Here is a 13,108-nt window from a genome sequence, read left to right on the forward strand (position 1 = left end):
TGAGGCAATTACACAGAAAAGGAAATGACATAAAAGACACCCTTGTAATATACTCACCTCTCAGAATTAATATTTTGCTGTAGATTTTTCTCATTTGCAGCCCACTGGTTTCTCTAATTTGGAGATCTCAGACAAGTTACTCGTAGGCCAGCAGACTGATATTCTGACCTTTTCAGAGTTTAAACAAAAATTGAATTATTTGCTATATGTTAAGTATTGGACAAATTCACCCAGAAGTTCCAGCTTCTCTTGAAGTTCTGGGACGTTTGGCAAAATAGGTCTGTATTTTTACATGGCCGAAGTCAGCTGCTTCCTCCCTCTCTAAATGAGGCAGAAACTCCAGTTTTCCATGAACCGTTTTCCTTCTGGATAGAAGAGAGATAACTTTTGGCCTTACTAAATGATAAAGTGGCCATTTACTTTTTTCTTCCCTCAAACTTCCCATCTGTTCTTCAGCCTTATTTTTTTGTTTTTTTTTTTTTTTTTTTAAGGGAGAAAACAGTTATCTGTTGATTTTCTTATTCATGATGTTTTTCTGGCATGTTTTCGTCAGATCTTGACTGTCTGCCTCGTTTATGCCAGAAGTTTCTTTCTCTGGAGGAAGATGAAGAATGGGTTTATCCCAAAAGCTTGAGATAGGAGACTCTTGATGGTCTTGCTCTGGAGGATGGGAGCTTGGGATGAGACTCTAATCGCAGCCCCTCCAGGCCCTTGCTGATCTTCGGGGAATGTGAACCAATCCCAAATCACTAAGGATTCATTTACATGCCATGGGTGTGGGCATTCAGTCTGTCCTGAATGGCCTCTCCTTTTATCCAGGGTAATGAGGGGTTGAGCTATGTGAAATTCATGGAGGGTAACTCCATGCTTCACTCGTCCTGCCCCCGTGACTTAGTTGCATATTGTTCATTAACTGGCCAGGTTGGGATTTGATCACACTGAGCTGGAGGTCTTCTGCTCAGCCTTGTCTTTGTCCAGTCTGTATTTCTAAATGTATACCAGGCCTCTCTGAGATAGATTTGCTTGGATAGACTGTCATTACATGGGAATTTAGGATTTATTTTACAAGTGTGTTGGTTTGTTGGTTTGGTTTCAAGAGCAGGATTATGTATACCTTACTCTTTGGGTTTAGAATAATGAGTCCTCTTTGGGTGCAGTCTAATTATTTTCAGGTTATACAGATATGGTGATGTGTTACATCCCTTCTGTGATTATAGGTCTGCTGCAGAACTTTTTGAGACATACAGCATGGCTGAAATGACATTCAATCCTCCTGTTAAATCTTCATGTTCCAAAAGGAAGGTATGTGATATTTTTTCATTATTTTTTTTTAAAGATGAAATAAAAACTAAATGTCTCTTATTAACTGACTCCAACTTGCTTAGTTGTATTATAGATCTTTTTTTTCATGTTTAGGAGTTGATGGTAGGCTGGGGGGTTGTGCAAGACTGTTCAGTGTAGGGTGCGTCCTGGACCTGACCCAGTGCTCGTCGTTATCAGGTTTCATGTGATGGTTCAGGGTCTGCTGTTGCCATTTTCAGTTTCGCTCATAGCTTGGCTTTTGCTTATGACATAAGACCTTTATGAGTCACTTTTAATATCTTTTCAGAGTGAAGTTTCACAAGGGGATTCATTTTTGAATGAAGATTTAAATCAACTAATCAAAAGACATTGCAGTGAAGTAGCTACTCACTTGCCTCTGGATTTCAGCAAATGTTTGAAAACATCACTACAGTAGAAGGAGGAGTCGTCAGTGGACTTTCTTATGTATTTGTGTTCGTTTAGATGCACATAGAGACCTGCTGTTAATTTAGGACATTCTCTTTTTATACAAGGGAAACGTCCTAAGAAAATTAACAGAGGAGGAAGACTTACCCTTTGCGTGGCACATAGGGTTCTGCCCCAGTTCTGAAATTGTCATTAAGAAAAGAGAATCGAAAGCCCCCTGCCCCCATATTTGGGAGTTTCTTAATGACATTGCCTTTTTAAAACTTAATGTATATCTTGGGGCACCTGGGTGGCTCAGTTGGTTGAGTGTCCGACTCTAGATTTTGGCTCAGCTCATGATCTCAGGGTTGTGAGATCAAGCCCCATGTTGGGCTCCGTGCTGGGTGTGGGGCCTGCTTAAGATTCTTTCTCCCTCTGATCCAACCCCCTGCGCTCTCTCCTCCCAAAAAACCCAAAAAACAAAAAACTTACTATACATCTTAAGTTACAGTTTTAAAAAAATCTTTGGAGTGAACTTAACTGGATTACAATTGCTAGATTAAAATAAGGGCATAGAGCACAGAAAAATCAAGACCATGAGATTGTTTTTTACCATTCAACTACTCTTTATAGCCAAAACTCTTTCAAATGAAATATATTTTTGTTGCAACACTGTAGATGGAAATGAGAAAAATTTTATATTTGAGTATATTTTCAGGAGGATTTTTGAGAAAAGAAAAAATGGCTTGAAATTGGACACCAGGTCCATTGTCTTTGGCTGAATGATACACTTTAAGAAGTAACCTAATTTGATCTTTTTAAAAAAGAACGAGAGTGTTCATTATGGCTACTTTCAAAAAAAGTTTGAATGTGATTCTAGTCTCTTCAAAGTTCTTTGTGTTTTCTGCCGTGTTCTGGATGGTGATGGGGGAAGAACTGCTCCTGGGTGGAAAAACCAAGTTGAAGACTTGACTCTGTTTTAAGGATAAACAGTGCCTGTTGAAGGCTTTTTTTCTTTTCCTTCTCTATCTCCTGTTCCTCCTTCTCCTCCTCTTCTTCCTTCGTCATCATCGTCTTTTTACAGATACAGTCCTATTCTTATGAATATAATTAAAAAGCAGTATTTTACCTAAGCTATTGCCATATTGTAGGAATGGCCTGTGAAATAAGTTTTTGTAACAACCAGGTTATGAATATTCTCTTCTGAGAATAATTGAATAAAACAGTTTTCTTTCTTTTTTTTTTTTGCTTCCTGTTCTTATGATGTGAGAATTAAAAAAAAAATGCACACAGTCCCAACTAAATAGGTCTCTTCATGTCTTCAAAGCTATAGAAGCCAATTCTTTTGGTCTAGAGCTTAAATTTTTCCCTCACGATGTAAATGAAAATAGAAAGTTCCTTTATTACTCCTGCATAATGGGGGAGATAGCTTAACAGTGCATGTTAATCTTTTAGCATATTCTCATATGTGATTTTTAAAAGTGGTTTTTTAAGGAGAATGTATGATTTAACATACAAATATTTGCTTTTAATCCACATTTTAGATATAAAACAGAGTCCTGAAATGTTATGAATAGTGTTTTGGATGACGACAGGGTCTTTCCCCATCAGAGCACAAGTGACCAATACATGTCACAAATCATTTATTTTCCAAACATATACAAATACATTTTTTATTTCACTTTGGCTGCAGAAACTGTAGTTTAGGTGAAAAATCAATTTTAAAGTAGAATTCCATCAACTATTTCACTCTTGTATTATGCTTTTAACCTTCTAGTTACACATATAGAGAATCACAGTGGGACCATAAAATTATACATCTAGCATTTGAATACTCTCTATGAATTTGAGAATGAAATCTATTTGTGCATAAACTTATATGGCTTGTATTGATGAGTTTCAAAATATCCTAGTCATTAACAGTAACACACACACACACCCTGAGGCTATAACAAGCTACAGCCTTAATACATTTTTTTTTAACTAGACAAATATCGAGCACCTACTGTGTGCTTAGCACTGTGCTAGGCACTTAAAAGTGAAGTGGGGGTAATGGTGTAAGACACAGCTTCAGTCTTCATGGTTTGCATACTAAGATCATTCATAAAACATTTAAAAAAATACAACGTACACAATTCAGCGTCAGAGTGAATCAGTTCCAAGTTCAGAGACCTAGGAAAGGTCTCAGACCTGCTTGAGCATAGTCTATTTGGGATCTAAGAGATGTATATGAATAACCTGGTAACCATAGAGACTCAGTATTTCAGGAACGTTTAGGTCATCCCATGTCAGAATCTTCAGCCATCAGCCAAAGATTCCTTAGGATGCTGACACTTCGAGATGGCCAAGAATGTATACATTGTTAACAGCACACTGTATCCTGGGAATACTGACCCAAGAATGGACTTCGTGTAAGAGGCAGTCTTCCCTTTCTAATAACTTTCTGGAGGGTCCAGGTGTTCACCTCTTTTCACTTTGCTGCTCATGTGAGAGAAGCAACTGCAAGGGGTCCAAGGCGGTCATCTAGAGAGCTGTAGGTTGTAGGCATCAAAGACCACGTTGGATTCTTACCTATTCTTTTTTCATCAGCTGAACAGTAACAGAACTCATGCTCCTTTGTTTTTAGTGACACGTCTTAAAATATTTTTCCTCAAAATCTTGTCACAAACCTAGTTTGCATATTTAGATTCTTTTCCATATCAAATACTGTACTGCTACAAGTCTGCTACCCAGATTTTTAGCAGTCTGGAAAGCAGGAAGTGGTAATGGGTAGAGTCTGGGTGGCTGTTTTCAATTTATTCTAACTAGGATAATTCCTTTCATTTGGTATACTATAACATAGCTAGATTCTAGTTCAGAAGCTACAAATACAAATTTCATATATTTGGCAAACACCAAGTTGTGCCGGTTAGTTGTAATAGAGTGGACCCTTTACATTTTGAGCAATGTGTCCTTCAGAAAGTCCCAAAGACTCAGATATAATGGAGGATGTGCTTTCACCTCAAAATGCAATGAACAACTAAGTTGGGTTCAACACAGGCAATACATTCACTTGTAAAACCTAGTCTCACTTTAGTCTCAGGGAGTTTCAGATTCTGTCCTGCAGCCAAATCAACTGTGTTACAGATGGTGGGGTGGGGCGGGGCTGGAGCTTAGAGTCAAGGCCAAGGGCTAAACCTGAAGAGACCAGTCTTGCTTCATTTTTGACTCTAGCCAGTTAGGCCAGTACCTCAGTTTTCAATACACGATAAGCCAAACCAGAGGAAAAGATGCCAAATTTATAGAAGCATGATAAAGTGTTTCTGGAATATTTTTTTAAATGGGGCAGTATTGTGCATTTCTTATAGATTGAAAAGAAACCCATAGCACTCGGCAAACCACATCCAACTGGAATAGCTTGAATTCTGTTGAAAAGCAAATGGTAGCTGTTCTAGCATTAAGGCTTTGAATCAGTAAAAACTTCCAATAACGTGAAAGCTGTCTGGTGTATTTTTAACACTTACAATTTTAGAATATGCAAAGAACTGGGTACTGTTTTATTCATTTTTATAATTGGTAAAAGACTTCTCAAAGAAAAAGGATTTTTCGTGTGCTTTATAATTTGAAGAAAAAAATTTAATATCAGTAGAAATAAAATTTGGATTTTACTTTAGGGGAACACACATTCCATTTTAAAATTCATAATTTGCTTCGTACCAAGAATAAGAAGAATCCTTTACACTTACGTGATAGTTTTATACAGCAAGATTTTAAAGATAATTTACCTTAAATGGCAATTATGACTTGGATCCATAACTCTTCAGTTAATCAGAAATGAAAATGAAGCTTTTTTTTAACATGACATTCTGGCCCATGTCAGGTATTCGGAGCATACTTTTTTTTTTTTTTTAAAGATTTGTCTTCAAATAGTGAGACAGAACCACTAATACTTCTAATCCATAAGTGATATCAAGAAAGTTATGTATAATAAATATATAAGTACAGTGTCAGTACAAATTGCAAAATAAATAAATTTGAACAACAACTCAATCTACTTTTGCTTTAGGAAATGGTTAAATTTCTTGTTAAGATTCCACACCTCAGAAAATATTAATTTATACATCATTCTAAATTCAGTTTGTGAAAACCAAAAGTGGAATAATCTGTGAATACATAAGCAATAAACTTTTTTAAAACCCCAACATCATTCTCTACGTAAAAAGAAATGCTAAAGAAGAGTCCACTATGGTGCATAACATAGAAACTACATCGAATTACTTTTTAATGAATCTTACAGGATGTATTTACATTTGCAATGCCCCAAAGCTTCCGATCGTCAGCCGTGAAGTGTATGACTAAACTAGCTTGCTGGTTTTCAGACCTCTGTGGCTCTTGCTCCCAGTTTTCTAAGTCGGGTCAGCAAACTATGGCCCTGGGCCAAATCCAGCCTGCTACCAGGTTTTGTGTGGCTCTTGAACTAAGAATAGTTTTTACGTTTTTGAGTGATTGAAAAAAAAAAAACCCAAAAGAGGATTAGTAGTGATGTGAAAATTATATGAAATTGCAATTTTAGCATCTGTAAATGGTTTTATTGGAACACAGCCTCGCTCACTCACGTCTGTATGGTCTGTGGCCACTTTTGCACTGTTCGCAGCCGAGCTGAGTGGCTGCAGCGGAGACCACAGGGCCCGGAAATCCTATAATCCTTACGGTCTGGCCCTTTTTGGACAAAGTTTGCTGACCTTTGTTCTGAGTCTGTTACTGCAAGCTTAGCAATGTTCCGACTGCTGACATTTATAAAATGGCAATCTCCTGGGCTTCTTTGCTGCATTCATCAGGAGACTGGGTGGTAGGTAGCCCTGTGCCATTTTGCTTGACCTCAGTGTGGACCTCACATCATGTGTGAAGAAGGCTTCAGTTCAGAGATCATCAATTTCCAGTTTAAGTGTGATGAAGGTAAGGAAATTCTGTTTGTTTCCACTATGTTCACTCTTGACTTTAACTTCTTACCAAAAGATCTTCACCTGTAAAGTGGTATACATAGGCTTGTGAGTATATTTAAAATGAAGGAGCAGCAACATCTGCAGTGTAGCAAGCAAGGGTTTAGTGTTGTTCAACCAAGAGAAACCCACAACTCCAGTGGCTGGTTTTGGAGGAGAGGCTCTTGGCTATAAACTTGCAGTGTCGGGTGCCCCGGTGGCTCAGTCGGCTAAGTATCAGCCTTCAGCTCTAGCCATGATCCCCGGGTCCTGGGATTGAGTCCCGCATCGGGCTCCCTGCTCAGCAGAGCCTGCTTCTCCCTCTGCCTGCTGTCCCCCGTGCTTGTGCTCTTGCTCTCTCTCTCTCTCTCTCTCTCAAATAAATAAAATCTTTAAAAAAGAAAAATAAAGAATAAACTTGCAGTGTCCTAACACGATGTTCCTGGGAGGTGGAACGTGAACCCGTTTCTGCCCTGGAACACCCCAGCCTTTAGAAAGATTTTAAAAATCCAATCAGATCAACTTCAACTTTTCTAAAACGTGGAATTTCTTCAACTCTGCATTATTTCAGATAACAGTAAGGTAAATAATTGTTTAGGAGTTCTTAAATTATTATGGGGTAACTCTTAAAACTTTACGCGTGGAAGTTTTAGAACATGAAACCTTATGTTCTCAGAAAGCAGTGAAAACACTAAACTTGCCTTCTCCGTGAGACCAGAAAGTCTGTTCTCACAAGCGCCCCTTTTTGAGGACGCCGTTTGTAAAGGAGTTTAGAACATGACATTCAGGTTCCCATAGATGCACCCACGGCTGTTGTTAAAGAACAACTTCGAAGTTTAAGCAAAGCCGAGGCCAGCCGGGGGGGTTCTGAATCAGCCCTCCGCGCTCCTAATAACGCTCGTAGCAAGTCAGTCAGACTTCCGGTGACGTAATCCTGCGGCTCCACGGGGGCTCAGTCTGCGTAGCGTGACGCCAGCGTCGCTACGGCGGTCATCACATAGGGGTATGTATAACCTGACATCTGGCATTTATTTGAGGCTAAAAGGTCTTGATCGCGGCGACAGTATTTTAAGTTTTCATTACTGTCCTTAGCGGCGCGTGCTCACGGCCCCACTACCAACGCGAGGCATTCTCTAGGCAGCCGGAGACGCTCCACACTGGCGCTTCGTCCTAAAGCTCACTCGGCTTTTGGAGAAGGCACTGACCGTCTCAGGGACCTGGGGCAGGAAAGAAAGTGAGTCCAGAACCTGTAAACACTACGATTCCAGAAGGATCTCAACAGAGAACGGGTGCCGAGCCTCCTCCGAGTGCGGCGCAGCTCACGGCTTCGCCGTTCTGCGCGGATTCACTATGACCCGACGGGAGACCTGGATGCGGCCCTGGTTCCGCGAGTTCCTTCACACGAGCCTTTCCACACAGAACCTAAATAGGCTCGAACCTCTCAGGACAGGTGGATACGTCGATACTCTCAAGGAGGGGGTTTCCTGGATTTGGTCCCACCTGTTGTTCTGAAGGAGCTTTGTATGCCTCGAAGGGGGCACCGGTTATTTTAGGAGTTTCTCCTTCAGTGTAGAAACGTGGGCTCAGGGTATGGGGGCTTCTTTTGAGCTCTTATAAATCAGATTCAGTCCTGCCAAAAGGGTATCAATGAGTTCTTTAATTGCGAGCTTCTACAATTTGATACAAGAAATTCCTGACTGTGATAAAGGCAGACGATGAAGCCCTGCAGTGTGAGCAGCCATGCCTTCGCTATGCGAGCAGTCTCTCAAGTTTAGGGCACGTGGCGCAGGCAAGGAGTGGCTTTCATAATCCCTTGGGTTCATTACGAAATAAAACAATCTGGGACGCCTGGGTGGCTCAGTCGGTTAAGTGTCTGCCTTCAGCTCAGGTCATGATCCTGGGATCACGTCCCATATCGGGCTTCTTGCTCAGCAGGTAGCCTGCTTCTCCTTCTGCCTGCTGCTCCCCCTGCTTGTTCTCTCTCCCTGACAAATAAATAAAATTAAAAAAAAAAAAACAATTTATGCTTGGTTTCCTCATGTTCTTCTTCTTCTTCTTCCTCTTTTTTTTTTTTCTCAATTTGGGTTCCATGTAATCTGTTTGAAGATGGAATGACGTTTACTCTGTGGATACCAAGCAGCAGGTGGGCAACCAAAGGCTGACTTTACCACAGTTTCCAGATATAAAGGCTGTTACGCAATTTTGCTTTCTTTCTAACCATCACATCCTGAATGCGATGTGATGAGATTCTTATTCTTTAATTGAGGCCAACCAAGGTGAGGTTGTTGAGGCTAAATCAAACCTCAAAATGGACAGCATGAAACTAGGCATCCAAAGGAATGAGAGCTGAATGACCCACAGCAGTCCTTCGAGAATATTTGTGTTAGTGACCGATACGGCACTGATAAAATAAGGCTGATGTAGTAGTTTGGGCAAGTAGCTTGTCCTCTTGGGGCCTTCGTTTGGTTATCTACAAAACCAGTTGTTTAAAATTAAAATGCTGAAGGTACATGGATCTTCAGAGCCCTTTTCCTGTTTTTAGGTACGATTCCTATCTGCTTTCAGGGGACATCGTCCTCTGGGCCTGCTATGCCTTACACAGTAGGGTAAGTGGGCCCCCATTTCAGAATGGTGCAATGACTCGGTCTACCTGGTAAAACGTGCCGACCTTGGTTATTGTCGGTAGTCTGTGGTGTCACTGGAAGGCAAGCTGCCCACTGGTTTCTCCTCCTTGCTTTGGACACCTTCTGAGGCTAAGACCTGAGAAGGTGACGTGAGTCCTCGGGGCTGTTTAGTTGATTTAGTGAACTTCTTGAATTCACTTGCAAAAGAAATGCCTTTTCTTTTGTCTTCTCGGGATGCCTGTGGAAAAAAAGAACCTTCCATGGGTATAAGGTGAAAGCCAGGATCCCCAGTCACCTGCCACGCTATCATGGAGCCCTTTCCTCTTCCTCTAGTAGGCAGAGCTTTGGGAAGAAGTGCTGAGGGAGTCCTCCTCTCAAGATTGCTTACCCACAGCAGGGAGTACATTTCTTTTCACGTAGCACAAGTGAAGCCCCATTTTCTCCCAACTATATCCCTTGACTCCGAAACTTTCTCCTAGATTTCACAAGTTCCCAGATTTGATTACTATGTGGTTACGAGTATCAAATGCTTTGTGGAGAGAGCAAAAGAACTTTGGACTTTACCTGTACCTGCTCCTTTAGCTTAAGGATGAATTTTCCTGCACCCTTCCACTTGCTCTGGGCTTGAAACACACACTCCTGATCCAAAAGGACCCGCTGGGAGGACTTTGGGGTGGAAGACTTCTTGGTAGCGTCTTTCACCACCTCCTCCAGAAGCACATAGTCACTCGGGTTGGGGTTGCTCAGGATGCTATAGGAATATTTGGCTTTGCATAAGGTCTGAAAGAGAAGTTATGGTCCACTGAATACAGACACAGTACCTCCAACGCTTGCATTCAATCTGAATGACACTTGAAGGTGAGAAAATGTCACAGACTTTTAGAGAAGGAGGGGCTCTTTCTCAGATTGCATCGTCCCATTCCTCAGCTTACATTTGCATAGCTGTTGCTTATAACATGCTTTCCCATGTTACCTGATTGGGCTTCACAGGAGACCATGATTTAGGTATTATTACCTCATCTTCAGACAAGGAAACTTAAATGTATAGAGATTAAGCAGACCCAAGAGACTGCACAGTTAATGAGTAACAGAATAAGGATGTCAACTGGGTTTTCTACATGCACCAAAGCTCATAGACATGAAGGTCACACAGACCAGGAAGGACAGAATCCTGACCCGCTGGAGCCTCTCTATCACAGGGTCTGGGATGAGGAAGGCATTTTAGTAATTTACCTGGTCTCACTTCTCATTTAGTACAAGATCATCTTTCGTTTATACATTTATTTGCTCATCAAATGTTTAGTGAGGGCCTTCTGTGTTCTAGATACTGTATTATACTTTGGGGAGATAAAGATGAAAAAAAAAAAAGACACATTGTCTGGGTTCTCCTGGAGTTCAAACTCTATTAAGGAGGCAAATATTAACCACATCATCGTGCAGTAATAGCAAATAGCACTTAAATAGTGCTCAGCAGGGGCTAGGCACTGTACACCTTACGTATATTTACTGACTTAATCTTCACAACAACTGTGTGTGGAAAGGACTATTATACCATCTCCACATTGCGGATGTAGTAACTTAGCACACAGTATATAATACCGTGTGCTGGAGCCAGCTGGAATAGGCCAGTGAAATCAGACGTGGTGGGAGTATCCACACAACAGAAACTGACAAATAATAAAAGTCAATTGGGCCTTTTTTTTTTCCCCTTAAGAGGGCCCGTTTACCAGCACACCACTGTAACTGAGGCACTAAGAAGGAGAGCCGGGATTTGCACCTGGAGCAATCTGATTTAGAGTCAGCGCTGTTAACCATGATGTTACACCACTTCTCAAATGGGTACTTAATAAACACAAACCATGACAAGGCTTGAAGGAAGGAGATAGTTCTTTGAAACCCTGTAAACAGAAGCATGACTTAGAGGAGGGAGAGGGCCAGGGAAGGCCTCCAGCATGCCCTCTGTAAGATCTCTGAGAAACAGTCACCAGGGACTGGCTTGGGCGTTTCTGGGACAATGAAGTTACCACTCTGTGGAGCCCCCTCCTAAATCTGTTATCAACACTTCCACAGAGAGCCAGACTCATGATAGATACTAGGCAAGTGAAGGAATGAACTAGCATGTCCCAACCTAGAGGCACACTCTCCCTTTTCAGATCCCCATTGTTCTACAGCTTCATTCATAAAATGAGCTGACATCTGATTTGTCCCAGTGATTTACACTGAAGAGCAGACTGAGGCGAGCAAGGGCGAGGCTTTCACCTGCTGAATGACGTCCTGCGCGGTGCTGACACGGGGCGCTTTGATGACTGTTCGAGGTTGCTCTGGAGAAACGTCGTGCACTTGGACAAAGAAACTCTCCTCCTCTGAGCTCAAGATCACCTCTTTGTCATCTTGAACAATGCTTCTCTCTTCTAGGTTCTATGTTAAAAAAGAAGAAAAATATGAGTAAATGGTAAGATGATGTAGAGCTAGAAAGAAAAACCCAGAAAAAACGTGAGCTGTATCTGGGCAATGTGGAAGCTATTTCTCAGCTTTCCGTTTCATACACTAGTTAATAGTTCATAAGCGATTCTACAAGGATATCCATGTCTTCTGAGGAAAAAGTAATGTAGGTATTTCTGTGGATGTTGACAGACTGATAAGGTCAGGCTCACAATGAGCCGGTCGATCTGCTCCTACTACCTGTGGATTTTGAGTCCAAGTCAACCGTAAGTAAATTTGTAAAAGGACAACATACCAGTGACCAAAAACCAAATAAGAACACAGTAAGTTACATTTAAGAGAACCCATCCGTTCCCTGCACAGGCCTTGGGCATTTAAGGAATGCTAGACATCTGAGCAATGAAACATGCAAACTGACCCTCAGCCAGGCTGGACGAACAGAACCAGAAGTGAAAAGGCTGAAACAATGGCTGGAGGTGGGACACACTGAAACGAATATCAACAAAACTCTCAATAATTGTGAGAATTGGTCATCAGGTTAATTGGCTTTTGGTGATCTGGCTTTCAGTAAATTTTACACATGTAACTATATATTAAATATATATTCAGATATATCTATAGATATATGAATCTTATTAAAATTTTTCAAATAGTATAGAAACATATCAATAAAAAGCCAAACTTTCCCCATTATCAGCTTCCCCCCCATCTCATTCTCCACAAAAACCCCACTGTTGTTAGGTTTTATATGCTTCTAAACATCTGCTATGAATCTATGTATTTTTTTGTGTGTGAACACATATATACCATGAAACCCTGGAATTATGTGAATTTAGATATAATATGATCATTGAATGGCTCCTGTTTTTTGTTAGCCCCATTCTCAAATGAAAGGTAGCTTACAGTTATCTTCTGCAAGGGGGAGGTGTGAAGGGGGAGGGCAACCATCTCAGGAAGTGAGCATTCAGCAGGAAGGTCCTTTGATCTCCAACAGTCTCCAGGCCTAATCTCCTCAGATCAAGTCACTGAAATGGTGCTAACTAACCAGAAAAATCCAAGAATCGCTGCCACTATCCTGGAGGTTCCAACCAGCCATAGGACCCAGAATTGTCCCCATTGATATTAATGTCAGAATGGATAGCTGCCATCAGGTGGCACCAAACTGCAGCCAGGACCAGAAAGGACTGGTTCCTAGGGCTTCTTGCCAACCAGCCCCCCAGGCTCACCTCAATCATTTCATTAGTCTTGCTATCATGGTTCCTACAGTTTTCAGGACTGATGTCTTTGGACCTCATGTGTTACATTATGGGTGTTGGGGAGGGGAGAGTTACTGTCTATTTTTATTACATAAACTCCCTGTAATGTTCTGCAACTTTT

At 41.2% G+C, this 13,108-nt stretch overlaps 2 protein-coding genes across 2 annotated transcripts in view; one reads left to right on the forward strand and one right to left on the reverse strand.

Moving 5' to 3' along the window:
* Positions 1 to 2,946, forward strand: part of NOC3L (NOC3 like DNA replication regulator) — a 28,537-nt gene extending 25,591 nt beyond the window's left edge. The window contains exons 20-21 of the mRNA XM_008696267.2: positions 1,218 to 1,302; positions 1,610 to 2,946. Of these exons, the coding sequence (XP_008694489.2) occupies positions 1,218 to 1,302; positions 1,610 to 1,738 (214 nt within the window). The 3' untranslated portion in view covers positions 1,739 to 2,946. The remainder of the gene's footprint in view (positions 1 to 1,217; positions 1,303 to 1,609) is intronic.
* A 393-nt stretch (positions 2,947 to 3,339) lies between these two features.
* The window catches only part of PLCE1 (phospholipase C epsilon 1), a 273,097-nt gene continuing 263,328 nt past the window's right edge, over positions 3,340 to 13,108 (reverse strand). The window contains exons 29-32 of the mRNA XM_008696266.2: positions 11,549 to 11,707; positions 9,854 to 10,069; positions 9,316 to 9,527; positions 3,340 to 6,710 (exon numbers count right to left, since the gene is read on the reverse strand). Coding sequence (XP_008694488.1) covers positions 9,339 to 9,527; positions 9,854 to 10,069; positions 11,549 to 11,707 — 564 coding nt within the window. The 3' untranslated portion in view covers positions 3,340 to 6,710; positions 9,316 to 9,338. The remainder of the gene's footprint in view (positions 6,711 to 9,315; positions 9,528 to 9,853; positions 10,070 to 11,548; positions 11,708 to 13,108) is intronic.

The sequence above is a fragment of the Ursus maritimus genome, unplaced genomic scaffold (assembly GCF_017311325.1).
Source record: "Ursus maritimus isolate PB19 unplaced genomic scaffold, ASM1731132v1 scaffold_7, whole genome shotgun sequence".
Classification (NCBI taxonomy): domain Eukaryota; kingdom Metazoa; phylum Chordata; class Mammalia; order Carnivora; family Ursidae; genus Ursus; species Ursus maritimus.